The 23,278-nt window shown below is 39.7% G+C and overlaps 2 protein-coding genes across 2 annotated transcripts in view; one reads left to right on the top strand and one right to left on the bottom strand.

The window, feature by feature from the left end:
• The window catches only part of LOC111264159 (uncharacterized), a 73,622-nt gene extending 66,691 nt beyond the window's left edge, over positions 1 to 6,931 (top strand). The window contains exons 4-5 of the mRNA XM_022839820.2: positions 283 to 880; positions 1,881 to 6,931. Of these exons, the coding sequence (XP_022695555.1) occupies positions 283 to 880; positions 1,881 to 2,350 (1,068 nt within the window). The 3' untranslated portion in view covers positions 2,351 to 6,931. The remainder of the gene's footprint in view (positions 1 to 282; positions 881 to 1,880) is intronic.
• Positions 6,932 to 9,163: 2,232 nt separating this feature from the next.
• Positions 9,164 to 22,118, bottom strand: Cdc37 (cell division cycle protein 37). The gene is made up of 7 exons (XM_022839818.2): positions 21,974 to 22,118; positions 19,793 to 19,976; positions 19,396 to 19,493; positions 18,866 to 19,122; positions 18,177 to 18,336; positions 17,700 to 17,950; positions 9,164 to 11,113 (listed from the first exon to the last, which is right to left on the bottom strand). Exons 1-7 carry the CDS (start codon positions 22,004 to 22,006, stop codon positions 10,870 to 10,872), a joined length of 1,227 nt encoding a protein of 408 aa, XP_022695553.1. The 5' UTR covers positions 22,007 to 22,118; the 3' UTR covers positions 9,164 to 10,869.
• Between the last annotated feature and the right edge of the window lie 1,160 nt (positions 22,119 to 23,278).

The following is a 23,278-nucleotide window of genomic DNA, read 5'->3' as shown; positions in this document are numbered from 1 at the left end:
CGAATTAAGCACAGGTTGAAAGACGACGCCACGCGTTCTTGATATTTATGTATGTAGTATGTCCGGATATTATTGTCACAAGCATAAAAAGACAGTATCACCAAGTCAATTGGTTTTGCTTGTGTGAACTATTGTCAAAGACTACGATACGAGCTTACTCTGTGCCTTTTATTAACACGACGTACATCAAAAAGACTATAAGTAAATAAATATACTGTATAGAGACCGGTTTGAATGACTCAATGCAAATCTAACATAGAAGTTGTGTTCGTGTTATTGCAGATGGATGAACTTTTCTACCTTGGAAAGCTGTCGGACGACTACAATCACACGCAAGTTATAAGCTTTCGTGAAGGTTTGGTCGTACAGACGCGGCTAACGTTCAATAGACGCGTTTCGTTAGCAGAAGTCAGTAAGGCCTTCTATGGCGTGCTACGCCAGGATCATGGGCATTTACCCACGGGCTTTCAGGTCGATGTTCGCTCACTCAAATTCTCAGTGGTGCGCCAGGCAGGTTCTATGACGGTATTTCCCACGTCGACGTCACAGCCTTCTGCACACTGGTCGGCTTGGTCAGCATGGTCATCATGCACTCGGACTGATCAGATCTGCGTCCGATCGAGACGGCGAACATGTCTCGCACAGCGAGCCGGGGACTTATGTCCCGGAGGAAAAGAAGTCGAGTTTGAGGAGTGTCGCTGTCCGCCAGAAAATGCACAGCCCTCGGGGGCAAACAAAACCAAGACTCCCGCCCCACCTCCACCACCGCCCAGCGATATACCTAAACCACAGCCGCCGATTCTTCCAGAGGCGGCTCACAAGAGCGCAGCCGCTACTGCTACGGGCGGCACCGGCACGAATGGCGACCTTCCAAATGAAAGTAGGTATCGAAATCAATAATTTTGTTATTGATGTTATCCCTATTATTGCCTTTAAATAGTGTCTGTATAGGTACGTGTGTGAACAAATCTTGCGCGTTACTATTTGCTACGTACGCTTACGTACGAATGGCATATCCTAGTCTTATACATGGACAACATTGACTCGATGATATGAGACAAAGGCGTACCATCGCCATAATATATACATGCATACATATATACATTACACCATATAGTATCTTAACGAGCTGAGACACGTCGCGTTTTCGAATAATCGAGAGCAAGCTTTATCTTCGTGTGATCACCTTTACGATGTTTAGAAAGATACGACCAAAACCTACAGAGACGACGATACCCAAATCCATTCGGCCGTGTGAACCCAGGCTCAAAACGCGGACAAACACTTGCGCATACGATAGATTGTAATCCGACCAGGGTGAAAATTATCTTTACGGGGCTGCCCTTACCATAGACGCGTCGAATGGCATCGGCTGAACGAGCGAGCACTACCAATATAATAATTGGATAGTGATATTTTTTCTAAATGTCACATTATCGCTTCTCATCGATAGCTGGTGTTTGTCTTCGGTGATCGTTTCCATTTTGATACTCATCGGCATATCAGGGTTATGCATTATACATAGACTGATAGTAGTTGTACCATCACATAAAACTCCCACTTTTTGTCTTTAGGCGTCTGTTATTTCATCGCTTGATCTCTATTTATTTACTATTCGGGCTAGGACCCGTTTATGTCGAATTAGCTAGAGACGCGTTAGCGAATCGTAATTATATTAGAATATGCTAAAACCGTGCAATAAGCGAGCGAATCAGCTTGTACCGGTGCGCATACATCGTTATTGCCGCGGTCTTATATAAGTACATAATTGAAAATTGCTTTTGTCTACAAGTAGTTAGTAGTGATCTAACCGATTACTGTTGTTTGTGTGTGCTGTCTGTTTCGCCCTTTTTGTCTCACCAACGTTTTCTATTCTGTAGGTTGCCACGTAGACGAGTGGAAGTGCGGGAATGGCCAGTGTATCCCCGACACGAACCGGTGTGACGGACACACGAACTGCTACGATTCGAGCGACGAGCGCGATTGCGAGTGCGCCGGCCTCGAGTCGGGGACACACTTCCGCTGTGGCAACGCCACCTCGTGCCTGCCCGTCGGCAAACGTTGCGATGGCGTCGTCGACTGTTGGGACGATTCCGACGAAGAAAACTGCCTATGTCCGCCTGACCAACATCGATGCGAGTTGGCCGGCACCTGCATCCCCCGAACATTCTTCTGCGACGGATTTGCTGACTGTCCCAGCGGTGATCGCAGTGACGAACCGCCTAACTGCGACGCCTTCTGCGCCGGGGATAACTTTCGCCAGTGCGCCAATGGACGCTGTGTACCCAAGGAGGTTTGGTGTGACGGTTACGATTCCTGTGGTGATGGATCAGATGAAAAGGACTGCTGAAACAAGAAAAAGAGTTCACTAAATTAAGAGGAATGTAAAAATATCTGTGGGCAAAAATTGACTGCATTGTTCTGTTGGGCTCGGGTGGCCCGAATTCAACGTTCGGCTTTATCATCGCCGTAGCAACCTCAACAGGGGGCTAGAAGCATTACAGTGACAACGGCGAAGGCCTACATAAATGGTGTTACTATCTTGACAACGTTACTTTTTCGTCGATCTTAAAAGTTTTAAATATAGGACTGCAGGAAACGGTTCGAAGCAGAAACGGCGAAGCTGGCTCGAAAGCCGGCCGCCTGGCGCAAGCTGAACTGGCACAGAGAGGGATCGTAAGGGCTGTATGTGTATTAATATCCCGAACAAGGTGAAGAACAGGACGAAAAGGACAACAAGATTTAAGAACGAAAAGATACCGATGCCGTATAGAAAACACAAGGTATGCGCTAAACAACTCTAGTGCATAAAGGATACGATGATTATGGTGTTTTTACTGAAAATAAGTGCAGATAAATGCCAGGAACAATCGAAATGAAGCAAATAGTGGAAATGAGCACAAAGGCGGGTGCAGGGCACCAGTCGGGCTCCGAAGCAGGAGGGAGCTATAGTCGTTGTATATATTGTTGTGATACTATGGAAGACAGAAGATAAATCACTAGGCTGGCAGGCATAGGCAGAGTGCAGGAGACTAAAAATAGGCGGCGCGGGCATGGCAGATACGCGGATAGCCACACATCCACAGCGATAAACGACCATAGAGATGATAATGACAACCACGTGTTGACTAGAGAAAAAGAAGAGGACCATGAAATTCAGCAAACAGACGTTAAGCAAATACCTAAAGGATACGTCAAGATCATTGAACAGACAGTAATTACTAATAACAAATCTTAAAGTCTAGAGACCATGAAGGAGTATCGCAAGTATCAAGGAGAGAGATTAAGTTCGATCGGTCAGAAGCAAGCGGAGATATGGCGACCATTCGTAGACGACTAAATGCCAGTGACACTACCACGTTAAAGAAAATGAAACATAAGGAATAATCATAATATAATGAAGGAAAATGAAATGATGCGTTCTCGAGGGTACCGTTCGGACGGTTGCCGATCATGCGACCATGTTCCGTATGGTGATCGCGCAGTTGCCAACGCGCAGTCTCCAGTATTTATTACAATGATAATTGTCGTTATTATTACTTATTATCTTGCTATAATAAGAAGGAGAGGAAAGGGCAAAGAACAAGATGAAAGACGATTATTAAAGAAATTCTTTTGTTTATTTATTGTTCCTAGTCGAATCTCGATGGCCGTACTACAAACATATATATATATATATATACGGCCTAGATCCGGCTCTTCGGGTTTGTTCTGTAGATTTTGTACATAAACACAGAAAAAGAAACTAAGGGGAAAGAAGGTACGAGAACATCTGAATACATTGCTTTCGAAAAGCTTTCGTGAAGTTGAAAAATAAAATTAGTGCAGAGATCGAGTAAAGCATACGTTTTATAAACATGCCAGAGACAACAAGAGTGTAAATGACTAAGAGATTTAGACAAAGAAACAAAACAGATAATTGGGACCTTCCTGTATGTACTTAAGTCTGTCACTTGACTCAGCCAGCTGAAGAAAAAATGAAGAAATGCGCACATTGAACTTACAAGAAGTTCAATGTGCGCATTTCTGGATTTCCTCAAGCGCGCATATTTTCGATTCGAGTCACCATTGACTTCACCCGCCCGCGACGTTCGATCTTGGAGCACTTTGAGAAACATTTCGGGCGTTCTAAACTAACGAGCGCACTCGATAGAATGTAAAAATGTCGTTATTTTTGTTTCTATGAGGTAAACAGTTCCTTAAGGGTTTTCTGTGGTTTGGCCAGCTGAAAGAAAGGAGAGATGCTGGAAGTGACTTTTAATGGTTCGACGTGAACCGATTAGCTCCAGCTGGGTCAACGCTGCTTCCAAAGTCGATCGTCTCGAGGGGTTACTAGTAAACCGAACAACTACGTATAGGACGAGGTGATTCTGATGTTCATCTGAGGCGGATAACTTCCTCGATGCCACCAAAAAGTGGACAGACGTAATGATACCTTTTATGTAAATAGCACAGTGAGACTTTCGAGCACTTTCGACCTAGTTTTTACTATAATACTGATGATGATACTGATGATAATTATAGAAAGAACGTACACGAAAGAATTATAAATAATCGACCACTGACAAATCCCCATAGACAAAGATTCCAAGCTCACACATTCATTTACTATTGCCAAGACGACAACAACCAACAACAAACATTCATTACAATTATTGAATAAAGCATTCAATACGATATCAGTCTGTAACTGCTGCAATCACACCGTTTGTGAACTTTCTCTATATTACGGTAACAAAAGAGAAGTTACCCATTCAATATTTCGAAATGACATGGAAAGAGATACAAACAAATGTACACATTGGAAAAGGGTAGCAGGTAGCAGAGTGAAACCCCTTACCACAATTGAGATTTTGCCTCCACACACAGCTTTTCCTTCTATATGATATTTATACAGTTGATACGAAACAGATATCTAATTAAGAATATAAACGAAAATGAGAATCTCTACAAAGACCAAAAACTTCCAGCAACAATATATAATGGTAACCTCACAACTACAATGCACCACTAATATTTTGAACACTTTCTCGCAACGTCCTCATATCCCTATGAGACATCGCACAGTAACAATGAGAAAGATACGATAACTATAAACCGCGTTGATGATGGTAGCCTAGACATAAAGATGAGGAATAGTTTCTATCAGTCCGATTTTCCACGTGATTGACAACTATGAATTCCACCTCATCCCCTTGCTCCCCTCCTGCATTGCCCACTACTGAATCATCCCGTCGAAATGTTCTTGAATTGCCCCCATAAGGTTAATACATTAATAAATGCTATTAAGACGCTACCGGTTGGCGTCGCAACGCACTTCGAAAGAACGCATGTCTCGTTTGTGCAACCCCTACGATAGCGCCAATTTTCTTGTTCATAGTACTTCATATAAGAAGACGAGTAATCTAATTAACAAGGAACGCTAGAGAAAATGGCTATAACTCACAAAATTTAATTGTGTAAATGAATCAACTCAATTGTCGACAATAGGTCGACATCGCAAGACAAATGGCATATACCGTATTAATTGCAAATACGATTCTTCGACGCATAATAACCGTCGCGCTATTTTTCCAACTTATTGTACATAGTATAACGGAACTAAAGCCACTCAAAACGTATGATACAAAAAAAGAGTAACGAGGTGCATATAACAATAAAAGGTAGCCGAAGCTGGCAGAAGGATGCAAAATATGAGGGAAATTTACAAATGTAGTTGGAAGGTACACATATAGGGGTGACTTTTAGACGTGTTTTGGACTTTAGACGACGGATCTAGAAGTAACGAAAATAGAGGTTAGAGATAGAGGGAAAATAGAGAGACGCGAGGTAAATTTGATTCTGTGAATTGAAGAGGCAGCGTTTTAAAACTAAAAAAATATGCTTTATCCCATACATGCATGCATGCATGCATGTGGTACCAATACGTAGCAAAGTTAAATTTTAAATTAAATTAAAAAATAAAAAGTTAAATTTGTATGTTTATTGAATTGATCAGTACGAAAAGGGGTATAGTGAACGGGGTGACATATGGCGAAACAAAAGTGGGAGCATAGGGAAAACGCAGATGTCGAAAAAGATTCGCGGCAGAACAGATCTATTATGATGATCACAAGATAGCAGCGGTGATTGAACCATTGACGGTAAAGTACCCTGATGGTCATACACACAGACACACAGATACGCCCACAACAACAAGAACAGACAAACACATACTATACATACGGACAAATGTAGCCTCGTGATGAAACAAATATACACACATTGGCATACAGGTTTACACACTTTTTTTTTGTAAATAGACGGACGCGGCCGTGCCGAGGCGGCATCGCCGTTGCCTGTAGTGATCCACTGTACAGAGACGCTGATGATGATGACTAGAGGAAATACGAATACAAGAATCATGATTACGATGTGAAAAGATTGAACAGTCTGAAAAAAGAACATCTTATAATAAAAACTAGCCAGCAACAATAAGCAGTCTTAGCGCTAGTGATCGCGGTGGTCAATGATGACCAACTCAACTGTGTATCTGCTGCGGACATCGTCGTAGCCCACCGTTGGCTGTTGGTGGTATCTGTCGCACTATGTGCGTGTCTCGAACGGAGAAATGGCAACAAGTATTTGGCTACACCGATCCGATTGAAACAAACATGACAACAGCAGAAAATTGTCACTGCCACCGCCGCGATTTTCTATGACGATAGACGTGCGATACGGAAAAATGGGAAATAAACCAATATATTGAAATGGAAGCCAGCTGACTAGCTATTTGAGGGGTCATCAGCCGAGTAAAATACAAAAAATTGAAGCAAGAATTAAAAAATGCAGAGCAAAACGATAACGGTAATAATAAATAAAAAAACAAGAGAGGAGAGTGAAAAAACGATATAATCAAATAAATGATAACAGTTTGTTGTCTGACTAAGTATGCGTGCGTTTTCTCTATTTCTTTGTTGACTTTCGTATTGTATAAACCGGGTCTGGGTCTTCCTCGCCTATGCAGGCTGCTACTACCGCTTGTAATAGTAATCTCGCTCCGCTGGTCCGTGATTACTCTGATTGCGCGCGGAAAGTGCGTGTCTATGTGTGTGTCTGGGTTTATTGATAGTGATACAATGATAGCAGAAGGACGCCAATCAACCAGGTAGGATTGCATAGGATAGTTGCTTGCTGGTTAGCGGCCGGTCCTGCCCAGGTTTTCGACTGTAGAAGCAAAAAAGCAAAAGTGATAGCTATAGTGATGGTTGTGGCAAGTTCTCAAGAGGCCACGGATGTATAGGCTGCCGTAGCAGGAAAATAAGCGAGCAAAGGGGTACTACTACATGCTGTCTTTGTTCTCATTAGCTTTGCTTCGCTTGACTTCGGCTGGTTGGTCATCGATGTCTTCGTTTAACTAAGAACAAAAGTCCACGCAGTTTGCGGCTGGATCGGGCACTGAAAACAAACTCACGGTTGCAGAATCAGTGACGGGTTCAGTATAGGTAAGAAACCGAAGAAGAATCAAGTTTACCACTTAAGACAAGAATGTGCCTCAGAAAAAAACGTTAGTTTACCCTATATATGGCAACGGTTGTCAGTAACACAAGGGCGCTGAAATAGCACTGATATAATTTAGTTATTACAAAAATTTATCTGTAGCAGGTTTTAGAGGGGCGATGCCAGTCAACGTCAAGTGCCAACTAATAAACAAGCATTGCTAATATTGATTTTGCTAAATGCGTTTTCCTTGGTCCTGACTGCTTCAGTCTATTCGTTAATTCATCCACTGCTAATTTCGGTTCAGTGTTCAGCGAATCACCGATTGTCGGCGACTTTTCAATAGCTATAGCCAGTAGTAACCGAACAATAAATTATCCTCGTATTTTCATCCTAGAGAGTTGTCGCGGAAGCATTTAGCATTGAAGAAAACGAATAAGAACCAAACGGACCCAAAACCAGACATGCGGATGGCGGAAGGGCGCCCATCAATGCTCACGATATTGCAATATACTAGGTGACGGTGACAGTCGATGGTACGTAACAGTTGCGCATGCATGCTTCAACATCTCGTCCGCCAGGTAGCCGGCTTGGGAACTATTTAGCATGATGATCATTGTCATGATGTCGATGATAATGATCGTCTAGTCGCAATGGCACAACGGACATCAACTCAACTCGATAAATTATGTGAAGATCAGCGAACCTACGTATATCCTGGAATTTCGTACTACACGTTTATAATGCTGTTACTATTACGCACTGACACGTTCACGGGCATTCAGATCGCAGTGGGTAAATTCCTTTGAAAACAAATATTGACAGCAAAACTGTTGTGCGTAGTAGTCCAATTTGATTCTTCCAATTAGATATTTCATTTATGCTAAAAAATATATTGTGAGTAAAAAACCCTATTTCAACCAAAACGCGTCTGAAGAGACTTGTTGTTGTGGAAGTAAATGGTGTTATGGACAATATCGTACGGCTTGTCCTTTATTCTGATAAGTGTTTATAGCGGCTTATCTTGAATGTAACCGCACACGATCTTGAATGTAACTGCAAAATCATGTATTTTTATTTAACATCCTTAAGTATTATACCTTCAGTTGAAAACAGAAATAGTAAACTGACGTAAGACATATTGGATAGTTAAACATCGGCAAGTGTAGCCTCGGTATTTAGCCATGACAATGACAATGTTCACTGCATAAAAGATAAGCCGATTGCTTTTAGCATATTTCCTAGAAATTGACTAAATATTAGTTTAAAAACCTATCGCAAGGTTTTCGTCGCAAGTCGAAGTTTTCCAGACAGAAGAAACTTTCGACCTCCAGTTATTAAAGCAGCTTTGACAGAATTTATAGAAATCAGTGACAGCTAAAACAATGTAAAAAGCCAGAGCAGTCCCTAACCAGATCACATTCATATAATATTCATGTGCAGCTAACGAAGCAGCAGGGAACTAAAAACTCAGATTTCTTCAAAGCCATAGCAGTTCCCTACAATGCTATAAAAGATCCTAATAGATTAACGTTAATCTAATATTGCGGTAGCCTTCCAAGAAATACTAGTAGTCTAGTATAGGGAAATAAGTAGTTGTATTTCTCAGACACGTAAACCCTTGCTTACGTTCCATACGGGTGTAATAAACGAAATTGTAGCTCTATTGTATGATTATCGCGAATGGAACGATACAAATTTATTTCGAATCATGGCGAATTCACCAAAGAAACTGTCTTCTACGCTTAGAATTTGCAGTTACTCATCGAATAGCTAAATAACTTTTTAAATCCTTCCTTGCGTTCACAGCGTTCTATCAAAGCATGTTACTTTTCCGTTCCAACATGAAGAAACGAGTGCCTTGCCGTTATGCAGGGATAGTATGTATATACTAATTTATTCACTAATTTATTTGTATTATTTTTACAAATTGTGTATACAACAGCAGTTTTTTTTTCTCAGGTTACGTCAGTTGACCTTAGCGCACTCTTATCTATCTATCTATGTGTCTTCATGTTGTGTTTCGTTAAGTTTTTTTTTTAACATTTTTTCACATAATTTGACATTATTATCGAATCGATGCAATCTTTTTTGTCCTTCTAGGAACTAACATTGCAGCCCATCTCAACACACCTTTCACTACTGTAGCAACCGCTTCTGAATTCTGCATTACCTAACACTACCGTTAAGCTCCTTTTCGTTCATCTAATGTAATCTCTTGACCCGCGTTTCGCGTTTAGTTCCACAAATGTATCTATACAGCAGCTGTCATGTGACTGCGTTCCTGTTCCCATTCAGCTAGGCACAACTATAGTTTTCTTTGTTTTCTTTTTTTTCCCGTATCCACAGTAATCTTGAGTAGTAGTACTTCGACTAACTTACTCTTAATTTTAGCTGTTAGAAATAGACAGTAATAGTATTGAAACTATCAAAATTTCCGAATATTCTGCCATGGTTATTGGTACTTCCCGTGTATTTCACATGTTGATTTTAGATAATGACCCCGTTGTTCCTACCTTTTTAATTATCGAGAATAGGACGGCTAGTAGGCAATGCATTGTCAGCGCATCCGCAACGGCTCTCATCATCTTTAATTCTGACGAAAACATTACAACTTTTTCTCTGCACCCAGCTGACGTTTTGTGACGTAAGACGCCGCATGTTGGAAGATCATGTGTATTGTCATCTTTAAAAGTGTACCCGTAGACATGTCACAATACAATGAATATATAAATATTAATAAAATAAAATTTAGGGACGCTATTCATTGCAGTCACGGACAAGCTCACAAACTTTACCCTCCCCACAAAAATATATACCTGGCCGCAATACATGCAGCACAATATATTTCGTATTTGTTTGTATATATATATATATGTATATTGAAGATGTTATTTTTGTGGAGCCAACAATATCCTCTTCGACTCGTCTTACAGTACTGCCTTCCCGTCCCATAACTTCTTGTGCCATCGTTGACTAAATCGTGCAAAAGGATAACTAAGAATACCATGGGCCTGAATCTATTCGCACGTGTCGCTTTATTATTGCCAGCAGTTTAAGTAAATTAATTGGAAGTAGCATCGTACTCAACCATTTTGTCCATTAAACCGACATATAGTTTTTCCGTTGTTACTATATATTCTACTCGTACATTCGCATTTCCTAAATGACCCTTCCTGTAAGCTTCCCGTAGTACATTGGTTCTTCGAATTACTTAGAGCAGAAAATCTAATAATTGCTCGAGGGTATATGTATAACCAACCAATACGGGGGAGAAGAGATAGTGCCCCGGAATACCTAGGTGCACTTACATGCCTCTATATGGAAGTGCATTACCATTGATTCGATCATCTTTTATCGACTACAGCTGAATCGATAGCTGAAAATGATTCAGTTAGTTGATGCTGCGGCCGTTCCTTCATTAGACGATTTTGCTACTTCTGTTTCGCCTTTCGCTCCGTCCTTTGATGAAGAAGCTTGTCCAGTGGCTTCGTTTTTTGATTCCTTGCCTTTTTTCGGGGCAGATTCCTTTAGATCGCCCTTGGCACAATCGCCTGCCTCATCGTCATCGTCCTTAGCGCTTGAAGCATCAGCTACCCAAAGACCAGAAGCAATGCAGCGTTCCATGTGGTACCTGAAAGTCAAACCATAATCACAAATACTAAGACCTCGCCCATCGAGTGCGTCTTAATCCCGGTTATGTGGTTTCCTAAAGTATCTGTAAGCAGATCATTTTTTTATCGCCATGACACATATATCAAAAGCCAAAAACGAATTGACTAATTGGCGACATCTGCCCTCCAACATGGACACATTGGGCTAAAGAGCTGTTGTAGAAGCATGAAAGCCGGTAACAGGAAAACTACACCAGTGTCACGTTGCCATTAGTGAGCTTTTCTATTTTTATTCTCTTATTCCGTAGTAGGGGACTCGAAAAATGGAAAACCAACCAAGTCCATCACTGCCACTGCCACTGTCGCCGACGCAAGGACTAACCAGCGATACCAATCTCTACTAGCGACGATGTATTTTAGCTCGAGCACTTGATATTCATTTCTGTCTTTAATCGCATCTTCTGCTTGTTCTTCGCAGTGCTGTTTCAGATACATCTGTTGTTGTTGTCATCGTCGTTGTCATCCTCGTGTTACAGGGGGAAACGAACGTTGCGTAACCGTCTCGGTGCCATTGCTGCTGGTTTTGCTGCTGCTACGACGGAGGCTTATCGCTCTCAACAGCGCGTTTTACTACTGCAGGCTTTTATTGTTTTAATACAATTTTATGTTCCGTCAAACAAGAGTAACAACATCTCTTCATAAAATCAAGGGCAACAAATGCTGGAGCGATAGAAAGCACGACAAAAACAAACTTGGCAATAGTATCACTATCAACACAGAAGGCTATGCGATATAATTTGAGTTTGGAGCAGTGTAATAACACCAGAAGCACCAAACACTGCAGTAGAAGCACGGAGATAGCGGCGTCCCGGAATGATGATTGTACTGATAGTAGACGTTCGTTCTTCGTTGCTGCTGCTGTGCCTTTAACTCATTGAGGTGAATTGGCTACGACGTGATGAAGCACGCAGATTCGCGGATGAAAATCCTTGAGATTCTTAATTTCGTAAGGTATAAGAAGGTATATGCTACAAGATGTCGTGAAAGACACGACGAGATTCTACACATTCGCCACTGGTAATATTTACCCGTCGACTTCAATAGCAGCATTTCCATGCAATGTTTGGCATTTGATACTTAAAATTTATTTAAGAAAACGTATGTGCGCCTTAGTAGTCATTGCAAGGGGGTTTGCTCAAGATAGCATCTGCCTATGGTTTTTATTCAATGATGTACAATGAAGTACACAATGTTACGTACACAGCACGGGCCATTTTTCTCATATACTCAACGTAGTAGTAACGATCGAATATTAGGGTCGTATGAATATACGGGGTTATGGAATTTTAACAAGGAAGATTAACATTGCGAAGATTCAAACAGCCGTAAAAACCATTGCGTTGTAAATGGATACAACGAATGTTTTCGGTAAATAGTAAAAATGAAGCAAAAGTTCAGAGACAAATCTAATAAAAGAAAAGTTGGGACAAAATTCTGATTTACATTTATAGCCGACGGAGAGCAGGATGCCATTAAAACGTGATCCTACACAGTTGCAAGATTGGCGAACGACTTCGCCCATTGTTCTGTTGATGAAGGGCACGCGATGAGTGTATCTATGCCGAATTAACCAAAAAACTGCTTGTTTATTCTTGATGTACGTTAACAGCATTTAACTGTATGCAGCATGAGATATCATTAACTGGCTGCTACATTAACAAAACTTTTCTAAAACAAGGCTAATGAAATTTACATTCGTAGAATCGATACGCATTGGTAGATGTGACGAGATCCCACCACTACCGCAAGCACACACATGGTTAAAAGCTTTCGTTTCGACGACCTCCTGAGTGCAATTTTTTCCAATGCTCGCCTTGCATTTTTTCCTACTGGTTCCTTTCAGTCCTTTAACGTTACTATTAATCAGTATGACATATCGGTGCATGCATGTTTCCCTCATAATGAATGACGATGGCATTCGGCTGCTGCATGTTATTGTAACGTATCCGCTCAAGGGTAGTATCGCATATTTATAACCGAAGAAATCACAGCCTCTTGGCTCTTCCAGACTCCTTAACGAAGTCGTCTCAATGGTGAAGACATACATGGCCAGTAATTATTTCTACTGATGCCGGTCATATTTGTTGTTATCCATTTTTGCTGTTAGGCAGTCTTGGCCGTGTCTAGAGATGTTTACCCATAACGGCAGTGCCGCGATAGCTACTATGTGCTTCGACAATTGACTGATTGGGATGATCATAGTATGTATACGAATTAGATATTACGTATTAGGTACATACGTAGATGTATAATAGTACACACGTCATCTCCAAATAGCGATAGCCATTAACGACACGGCGACAAACTGTCTGCACTGGAAGATGAATACCTCTACCCTGTTGCTTTCCAGTTCTTATTTCCAAATCTTATTTACTTTTAAACAATCAGCAAAATAACAGGACCGATCTCTTTGCTGTTTCAAACTATGTATGTATTTATTCTTTGTTTTTTTTTTTTTTTACTTTAACAGTGTTACTCTATAGAATCGCAAAGTGTTAGGTTATTTCGAAGATTAGAACTATAATTAGGATGATTTTTTTCTCGACGGATACTGCATATCAAATAGGTGTAATCAACTGCAGCCAAACATTTACAGAATCGTTTAAAACACACTGAAAAATATGCAGCACAACGTAGCTAAATAAGGCTATATAAGCTAAATATTATATATTGCTAAATAAAGAAAATAGTTAACGAGCGACCAGGATTTTTTGATTCTATTTAGGAAACGCTCTTTAAATTACCGTTTATATTTCACATTGCTATTGGCCTGCGACGTTGTGTTTTAGTTTTTTGTAATTAGTATATATATTCGTTTGCCTTAAAAGCTCAGCTTGTTCACTAGTTTCCAGTTTTTGCGTTTCTAATCTAAAAAAAATCCCCCTTCCGGTCGCGTTTGCTTCGCTGCTGGCTGTCAAGCAGGCAGGCTAGAGCATTTGCTCATTGGGTGGGTTTATTAACCTCACTTGGCATTTGGCTTGGCCCATATCAGTCCAACAGATCAACCAGCAGTGGATTCATCGCGATCGTAATGCGGTGTTTCTTGTCAAGCGTGTGAACCTTCATTGCGAACAAACACGCACACAATAAACCGCGTACGACAACAGCAGCAACAACAACAACAAGATGGTTTACACAAGCATATCGAAGCAGGCATGAAATGACAACAGGAACACGTGGAACGAAGGGCACCGCTGCCGTAGAGAAAACAGGATAAAACACTGAAGGAGACGACTGCCGTCATCAGCACTAGCGTATGTACAAATGACGAGAGAGCCTTCCACGATTACAATATCCACTGTATCATTAAACACTTTTTCCAAATAATCTCAGCTTTAATAAGGAGCTACGAATCTGTGTAATTAAAATAACCATGACAGTAACGGCCATACGTAAAGGCAAAATTATATAGATATACAAATACTAGTGTGAATGTATTGTGGTAAGTACATCGCAGAAGCAACATTCTATACACCTATATGTCGTAACCACACCGAAGTACGTGTGGTACTGGTTGATAAAACGCAATGCAGATAACTGCGCGCCCATACGAATTTATGTGCATGTGTCATCTTTCGCCTCACGCTTCACGAAACTTTTGTCTGCTATTGCAGCCGATACCGGTAGCTGGATCACATGCGTAAATATTGTAGAAAATGTGGCACAGCTTATTCGGGATAAAAAAACGACACCATGACGAGCAACTGTACGAATAGCGGAAGAACGATAGAGCCGTACGAACACAAGAACAGTAAACCTAACGGAAATATTTGATAAATATAGTAAACAAATACCGTAAAACACTGCGGACAAGTCAACGATAGTTAATTATCGTCATTGTCACTGTTTTGGTTGAGCAACACAATGAATAAATAGGTACACGTTTGCTGCGGTAGTAAACTATTTACAGTGCCATACACAGATGAGCTGTCGTATTTTTGTTTTTGATCCAAATGTTTCAGTAATCATGGGTCAAATATTATAGATGTATTCAGACATTTTGAACAACCGAACCATTCAGGAAATGCACAAGATATTTGCGCAGTCTTCACTGGCGTGCCAATAAACCAATGCGGCCACTTGATTTAGATCATGAATCTAAAACAGTGTCTTAAGACAAATGAACAAAGAAAACAAACATTATGTCAGCATGTACATGAAACGATATACACAGTAATGCGTCTGGATTTCCACACTACATATGACAGAACCAAAACTAGCCCCGTTGACGCTTGTAGTTTTATGCTTAACGTAAGCTTTTAGAAAAAGTATGCGATGTCTTGAATCATGGTATTGAAGGCAGTTACGTCTTAGAACGAACACTTTCGTCCTGTTCTTCGCTTTTCGAGATAAGCCCTTAATTGTTCTCGGAAGTACTCAGTCGCTTTCATACACATCACTCACGGATAGCAGCAATTTAAACAGCATGTCCGTGCATAACGTTTCATCTATAAAAATAAGTGACGCATACGGTTAAATCATTGAATGAGCAATAGGTATCCATCACTGGCTAGCATTACTATCGGACTCATATTGCGTGAACAGTTAAATCTTTTAAATGACCAGTAATTAGACACAAAGAGATCGACCTTTACTTTTTCTCTACTTACCGCAAGTCCACTACCGCGCTACCGATTCACAACAACGAAAAATCAACCAGGGCGATTTAGTCTAATTTTCTATGTTTTGGCTCGTTCTCAGAGTTAAGAACCTACAACGAGGTTACTTTTGTGAAAAAACTTCGCGCCCGTAGCCGGCCGCCAGTCGAAAAAATGAAAAAATCGTCTGACTTGACTGATGACTGATCCAATGCAAGTATTTGTTACAAGAAGACTTTCATTTTTTTTTCACACGGTTAACTAGAGTGAGCTAAGCTTGCTGCGGCCCACGTTCTACGCTTTTTCTTGCCGTAAGAGCACAGTGTTTGTTGTGCAAGCTACGACACAAGCAGGTCGCTAACAGATCAATCGTATTTGCTAACGATACCTTCGTCGAATATTCGGTGTCATATAATTGCCAAGTGCTAGTCGTCCGCGAGAATTCACTGAGTAGACGAGCAACTTCGCATGATCAGCCAAGAGATGCTCCTGACACTAACTTACGCAACGCCTGGTGATAAAAATGTGAACAACAAGGAACTTGTCCTTTTGTTGCTCCGTTGTTAATCGTATTAAATACGTATCGTAAACGGAAGGTGACGGATTCCAATACAGAAAAATAATCGCTCATCTGTTGTTGATAACTATATATACTGCACACACCCACGTTTTTGTTTTTACCGTTTTTTTGACTAAGTTCAATATACCCATCTATCTATTTCTGTTTATCTATTACTATTATGTGCTGTTAAGTTGCTTCAATGGATAGCAAAATGAATCGATAATCCAATACTGTTGGTCAATGTGAAATCTGTTTAAGGAATTGCGAGTCAACTATCGTTAATTATTGTATTTGTTATTACTGTAGTTCCACTGATTCGCTCAAGCAGCAAAAGTCTTCAGTATTTTTACAATGCTATTGTACATATAGTTGTAGAACAAAAAAGACGCATTGTCCGAGGTCACATTACATTGTGTTTTTGAAGTTTTAGCAGTATCTTAATCCAAGTCTACTTCACTGAGGTAAGCAATGTATAAACAAAGTCATGTACTGTTCTTCGAGCTGGTTTCGTTAAAATAGAAACATTTCAAATTATACAACTGTAGATTTGCTTTTTTTTTAACAACATTAGTCCCGCAAACGTCGAAGGCCTACTACGAATCAATTATTCCAAATGGCGAGGATTTTTTTTAAAAAAGTCTACCACCCATCTTCACTTTTTCGCATTCAGATCCAGCGAATACATATTTTACAATTTTTACGAATACATCAGAATTTATGGAATACAACTCGCTTAAAAAGAAAAAGCAATCCTATAGATGAACTGGCAACAAGACTTGATTTAGGCAAAAGACTACAACATACAGCATATTCACAATTCAATAAAAATGTGTATTATATTCCCATAATAACCAGTATAAACTATTCTAGCATAAAGCAAAATAGCTAACATGTAATAAAAACAGAATCTGGTAAATTATAATAGCAAAAAAGCTTTGATGTTATCGGTCCGTCGTCTTGTTTTCGAACTTAGTGATGCACCAGTAGCGATCAATATATTTTAGATATTTCACGATAGAAGTGGAACCTTTTTCATCCAAAATTATTCTGTATATCTCGACAGACCTCTTCTATCGACAGACTTCTACACTTAACTTGATCTAGTTGTTAAGATCTATGCAAAATACTGTCGTGCGAACTCTGGCATCGTAATTTTTTACTCCTCGTAAGGGAGTGAGCTCATTATTAAATTTTGGCTTCTCGTAAGGGAGTGAGCTCATTAAATAATAACTATATGGCAAGAATAAAAGTATGGCAGGTATAAGAGGCACCAAAAAATAATGTAATCTTCAGTTATTTCCTTTCCTAACAGTAGCTTAAACCTAAAAATAGACTACTCCATTTTATATTTCCGTTATTCACCACACAGTTACCTGATGTACTTACTTGGCTTCAGCGGTGTCCAACTTCGAAATGACCTCTTTCAGCATTTCCAGGTCGCGGGTATCGAAGCACTTTTGCATTGCTTCAGGAAGCGTCTGATAGACCTCAACGGGATCAAGGCCACCAGGACCCATTCGCTGTTCCCTCTCTTCCTCTTCGGCTTCACGCACAGCAATTTCGAGCTTCTCTTGTGCTCGTTTCTTAATTCGCCCATTGAGCGCCTTCAGTTCGTCCTCAAACATGTCCTTATAAACCTAATTTTGAAATCAGAAAAAGCAAGTCTTATTAGCATAGAACGAAAACAGCAGACCGCCAATATTTATCACGTGTGCTACCTTAGCGCTGAACTCCTTGTATAGTGTCGAATTTAAACAGTTGCGATCAAACTCTCAGAAATAAGCTCTTTCTTGGGCGCCATCATTCATTATTTTTAAGACAATTCGGTCATTACATTTTCTAAAAGCAGTAAAAACTCGTTACCTTGTCCGCATTTTGGATACGGTTAAAAAACGAGCTAACACAGTTTCGCGGATCAACTTCAAGTTGTCGTCCGAGTTCGAGAATATAATTCAGACAAGTAGACTGATGGGCTACGTGTTGAGAGAGTTGGCTCTTTCCTTCCATTTCCAGATTAAGACACCTAAAACAAAAATGAAGCCCAGTACGGTTTTCAGATCGGTGCATGTTTTTGTTGTAGAACACAAAACAGATCATGTTTTATTTATGTAGGCTTAAAAAGGCTTAAGAACGTACAGTTTTGGTAACTAATCGCTTATTATTAATGGTATGCCAGAAACGATCAAAGCCGTTGTCGTCAAAAAATGAATTTGATCTATTTTCGGGTTCAGTGCAGGTCTAAGGACGTCTATCTTTCTTCAACATTCATCAGCGGAACAATACATTTTTTTCCAACCAACAAATGTTATTCCGTTAGAGACTTACTTCAGCTAATACAAACTAATGAACTCATTGACTTATTTGATACTTGTTGACAAATTAACAATAAAAATCGACATTTTAAAAAAGTTGCATTTTATATACCGTAGATTTTTTGTTGAGAGCACTACAGTTCCCTGTAACACGAAACTTCACGCGGATTTTTCAAAAAGAAATGTAAAAGAATAATACAAAACAAAAACGTGTCCAGTGAATCATCAAATCACGCATACCAAATAATTAAATAATTATTCGACCAATCGCAGACCAAGTGCGGCTTCTCTTGGAGAAATCGTCGCGAGTCATCAAATTTGCTGAGCATTCCAAACTGTTTGATCTCCTTTTCGTGTTCATTTATGAACTCCCTCTGAAGACGTTCTTTTTCCTCTTCAGGCAGGTTATCGATTGAGTTGTCCTTTGGTTTAGGCTTGTTTAAGTAAGTGCGTTGGAAGCCGTCCTTTGAAAGCGAGTCAACATTTAGCGGTTGAAGCTGCAAATTACATGGCAAAAGCAATTACAATATTAAGTCTAGCGCACTGATGTTATTCAAAAATAATACCTGGTTCTATCAAACTAATAAAATGCATTTCAACGAATAAAATTCAATACTATATGCTGAACCACGATTTGCAATCTAGCATCGAATATTAAGAAAGGATAGCGCGAGGCGTTATCGAATTAGGTATAAAGGCATTTAAAATAGCAATTGGATACGCTAAAACACCTTTTTCATAGCCAAGTATTGGATAAAAACTCTACTCACCCTCTCTTCCTTTTCTATCTTCGTCTTATCTTCTAAGCACTCTTTGTGTTTTTTAGAGACCTTTAACATAGCCTTTTTTGCTGCATCCAATTCTTTACCTGAAAGAATGCGGCGCACGAGAACGATTACACGATCAGTCAGAAACATGTTATAATAACCATTCGTTTCCACGAGTGATTAATTTCTTTAACTTCTCAAAAAATACTCTGATTTCTGAATTCTTTATTATGTCCTTATAATACACAGTTTTGTGCTTGATGCGATATAACTAACAATGAGAAATGAAAAAAGCCAATAAAGAATTGAAGTCAATGGCTTGATATTAATTATAATACTAAATTTATACTTTGTGTTGAAAAGTATAAACAGCATATTAAACCCAGTGACGACTTCGTACCGCTGAGTCCTTCGCACGCTTTCTTCGCCTCATTTAATTCTTTTTCAGCTCGTTTTAGCCGCTCCAAACAATCTTGTTTTCGTTTTTTGAAGTCAGCTTCACGTTCGACTCTAGCTTCATGGCGCCACTTAAAGAGTGAAGGAGTGTCGATGTTCGGATGAGTCTCGTCTTCGTCATCTGATACCTGCAAAGTACATCATCGTAGGATGTTTAGTTAACTAATCCATGGAACTCATGGGTTAGTTAACATAATCCAAGCAGTGACGCAGGGGAAATTCTCAATTTGCTGGTGGGCAAATGTCATATGCAATTGAAAACCTCTTTCTCATTTCTCAGTTTGATGAGAGTGAACCTTGACCTCTTTTGCCGATTTCAAAATGCTGTAAGAGCAACTAATAAGTTTGTTTTGCCTACAAAGAATCTATGTCAATTTCTCTACCCAACAATTCTCTTTCAACCCGCCTTTTGATCGAATTTGCCCAGTCGAGTGCGCTTTTTTGGTTACATACCAATCTTATTAGAAGGTTTTTATAAAGGAGAGTTTCCTATCAGCTAACCAAATTAAAAGCTATGAAAAGAAACATGAGCGAAGAGAGCGAAGAAGATCATTTTTCAGCTAACAACCTACAACCTAATGTTAAACTAATAGTATCACCTATAGTAAAAAAACTACGTAAAATACAACGAATAAGCAAAGTTGAGTAAATCTGTTCAAATGCTAGACACCTAACCTCATAGATTAGCTTAAAATTTAAACACTGTAGCCAACTAAAATTGAAAGCTTTTTTTCGTTGCCTTGCTTTCTTTCAGGTAACGTTCTGACTGTCCTTGTAAAAATGTCCTTGAATGTAAAATCAAGTTCCTAATTGATACAGGATACTCTATGGAGCTCCCAAAAGGTTATGATCGGATTAGATTTACATAGGTTAAAATTTTCATCGATGTTTGATGGGCGCTTAAATGTGTTTTAAAAAAGGAATTTTCGGTGAAGCATGCACCATGATAATACCGACAGGTCGATTCGCTGATCGCTCTCGCCACCGAGCAATTTTAGAGTTACAAACAATGTCAGGTCATATTATATCCCATTTAATTAATTGAAACCCTCATACGATACCTTTTTATTTTATTATTTATTAACTTTTAACAGCAAAACGACACTTATTATTATTATTATGAAAACCTTAATATTAAGAAATGAAGCTCGATGCGTAGCTTTCTTAAAAGCTGTCTGCTGTATCACTGTACATAGTGACTAAACAAAACACTAGTGTCAGTGCACGCGAAATAAAGCCATAGCACAAAATCCTGCTGTGGTGCATTAAACATGTAATAGCAATAATTGTTAGAAGTAGGTGGGCTTGCGCTTACGTCATTCACACCTTTAAGGTAGACGAAACCAATTAGACCTCATTTCGGCCTTAGTCGTATCTCATAGGCTTAAGCAGACATTGAAGAGACGTTCCCTTATGTCTCTAATATTGCGCCACTACAGTACGCTACTTCACACAAAGCTACTTACTTGGCATTCAAATGCTACAATAACACTAGATGCCACTTAAAAATGATGCTTTCATAAAACTTTCGCGAAAAATGTTTGCACATAATGCAAATAAATGTTATTTGTAGTCGCAGAGGGAACACCATACCCAGATATTAAAAAAACCTTAAAATTTCGAGTCGAAATTAAGTGCTTAATTTTACTGACTGGCCTGTAGACTTAACCGGTATTATCGAGAACGTTCTATATATAGTCTTAACACTCTTGATGTCGGAACCCCGCACCCGACCGTTCAGGAAAGCGTTGTCAACAGCATTCATAACCCCAGTAATAAAATGGTAAAGTTCAAGAATTATACAGAAATGTAATACGAAAACACTGAAAAGCTCCGAATCGCGTGTACTCAAAACTGCTTTTCCTGAATTGATATCAGCGCTACGCCCGCAAGTAGTTATACATGTAGTTATTTTCAGTTCTACAACTTCGATAAAAAAAACCTTTAATAATACTTCAGATATCAGAATAATAGCAAAGAGTTCATTATAAGCGACACTTCTTGCGCGCAGTTGCCGGAAACAGTGCAGCTGGCTATCCTAGTACCTAAATATTACTATTCATAGACAGTACTGCTATCTCGGAGTTACGAAGTATGTCATGTGGGTCTAATATTAACGGCTTACCTCAATCTTTTTCCACTTGCTGTAGTCGACCATTTCTCCTGGCACAAAAGGCAGGCACCGCACACAAATGGACTGCGAAAATTCGATATCAGACTTGGCGCAGATAATGCACCCTAAACTTCGGCACTTCTCAGCAGAATGAGAGCTGCAAACAGTAAATCGAAACTACTGGAAGGTCGTTGTTGGCGGGAAAATTTCAATCGCCTACAATAATGACAGAGTTTAATAATATTTCTAAAAAAATCTTTTTGCATGAAAACTATCATTACTGTTACACAACAAAACTTGGACCGAAGTTAATCATGTTTTTTTTTTTTTTTTTTTTTAAATAAAGATGTCTCTATTTGCAATAAAAAGTAGTTAGCACTTTCTGTTTAGCGGACGCTCATCGGGAAGGGTCTCAGAGCGCTGTAGACTGAACACCCACTTTGTTAGAGATGAGCCAGTGAAACGGTGATTTTTCTTGGATAATAAAAAGGAAGTTACATAGGTTTTCTAAATAGTTCGTATAGAGCAGAGGTACGAAAAATTGCAGTTTGTCAATGTAAGAACCAGTATCACAAATGAAAATAGTTGATTTTTATAGCAGATAAAGATGTATCACAGATTCGTAACAAATGGGTAAATAAGCAGCTAAAAAATGTTGTTGACGGGGTCAATACATTTCTACATTCTTATAATTCTATTTTGATCTAGCGATGATGTGAGCTCGGTTCGTCGCATATGAGTTATTAAGAATTGACGCGCACAATTCACGATCCGGCCAAATTCCTATCACATTCGGTACAAAACTCAAGTTGTAACTGCGACCTGTGCAGGCCTAGGATGCGTATTAGTATAAAGTCTTGCAGAAATCCAGAAGTTGTGTCGACGTGTTTTGTGATAATACATTCGCATTAAAGTCTATGTATAGCAATATGAACGCAAACTATGAGAAACATTTATTGTGGTGTTATCAAGTTTGACGTACTAGGTTCGCCAGCTATTTGAAACACATAGTCTTGGTTACTGTATTTTCAAGCTCACTGTTTGTTATTCGTGGGTTACGCATCCATTCACAGGTTATTTCTTCGTGAGATGTAGTTCTCTTAAGACTTTGTGAGGATTAAACGATGCCACAACGAACACTGTTGTTCCCGCCGGGGCCTGTAAGAGCATTGCCCACCGATCCGTTTGATTGGTCAGTGGAACAGGTTTGCGCCTTCGTTGCCCTCCACGACGCTTCGAATACGCGTATCACCCGAGGTAGGTTATTAGTCAAGGCGGGTATTTGCGTACATATAGACGTTCAGACTTCAAACGCGA

This window comes from Varroa jacobsoni, unplaced genomic scaffold (assembly GCF_002532875.2).
Source record: "Varroa jacobsoni isolate VJ856 unplaced genomic scaffold, vjacob_1.0 scaffold_824, whole genome shotgun sequence".
Classification (NCBI taxonomy): Eukaryota; Metazoa; Arthropoda; class Arachnida; order Mesostigmata; family Varroidae; genus Varroa; species Varroa jacobsoni.
Note: the sequence above shows the minus strand (reverse complement) of the source record. Positions and strands in the feature narration are given on the sequence as shown.

What these genes read in the sequence shown, in the direction of transcription:
- Cdc37 (XM_022839818.2), bottom strand. Translation starts at nt 22,006, where the DNA reads ATGGTCGACTACAGCAAGTGGAAAAAGATTGAG. An exon ending in AGATAGAAAAGGAAGAGAGG is followed by an intron (nt 19,123 to 19,395) that starts GTGAGTAGAGTT and finishes TGTAATTTGCAG; the next exon opens with CTTCAACCGCTAAATGTTGA. An exon ending in AATAATTATTTAATTATTTG is followed by an intron (nt 18,337 to 18,865) that starts GTATGCGTGATT and finishes TTTTTGTTTTAG; the next exon opens with GTGTCTTAATCTGGAAATGG.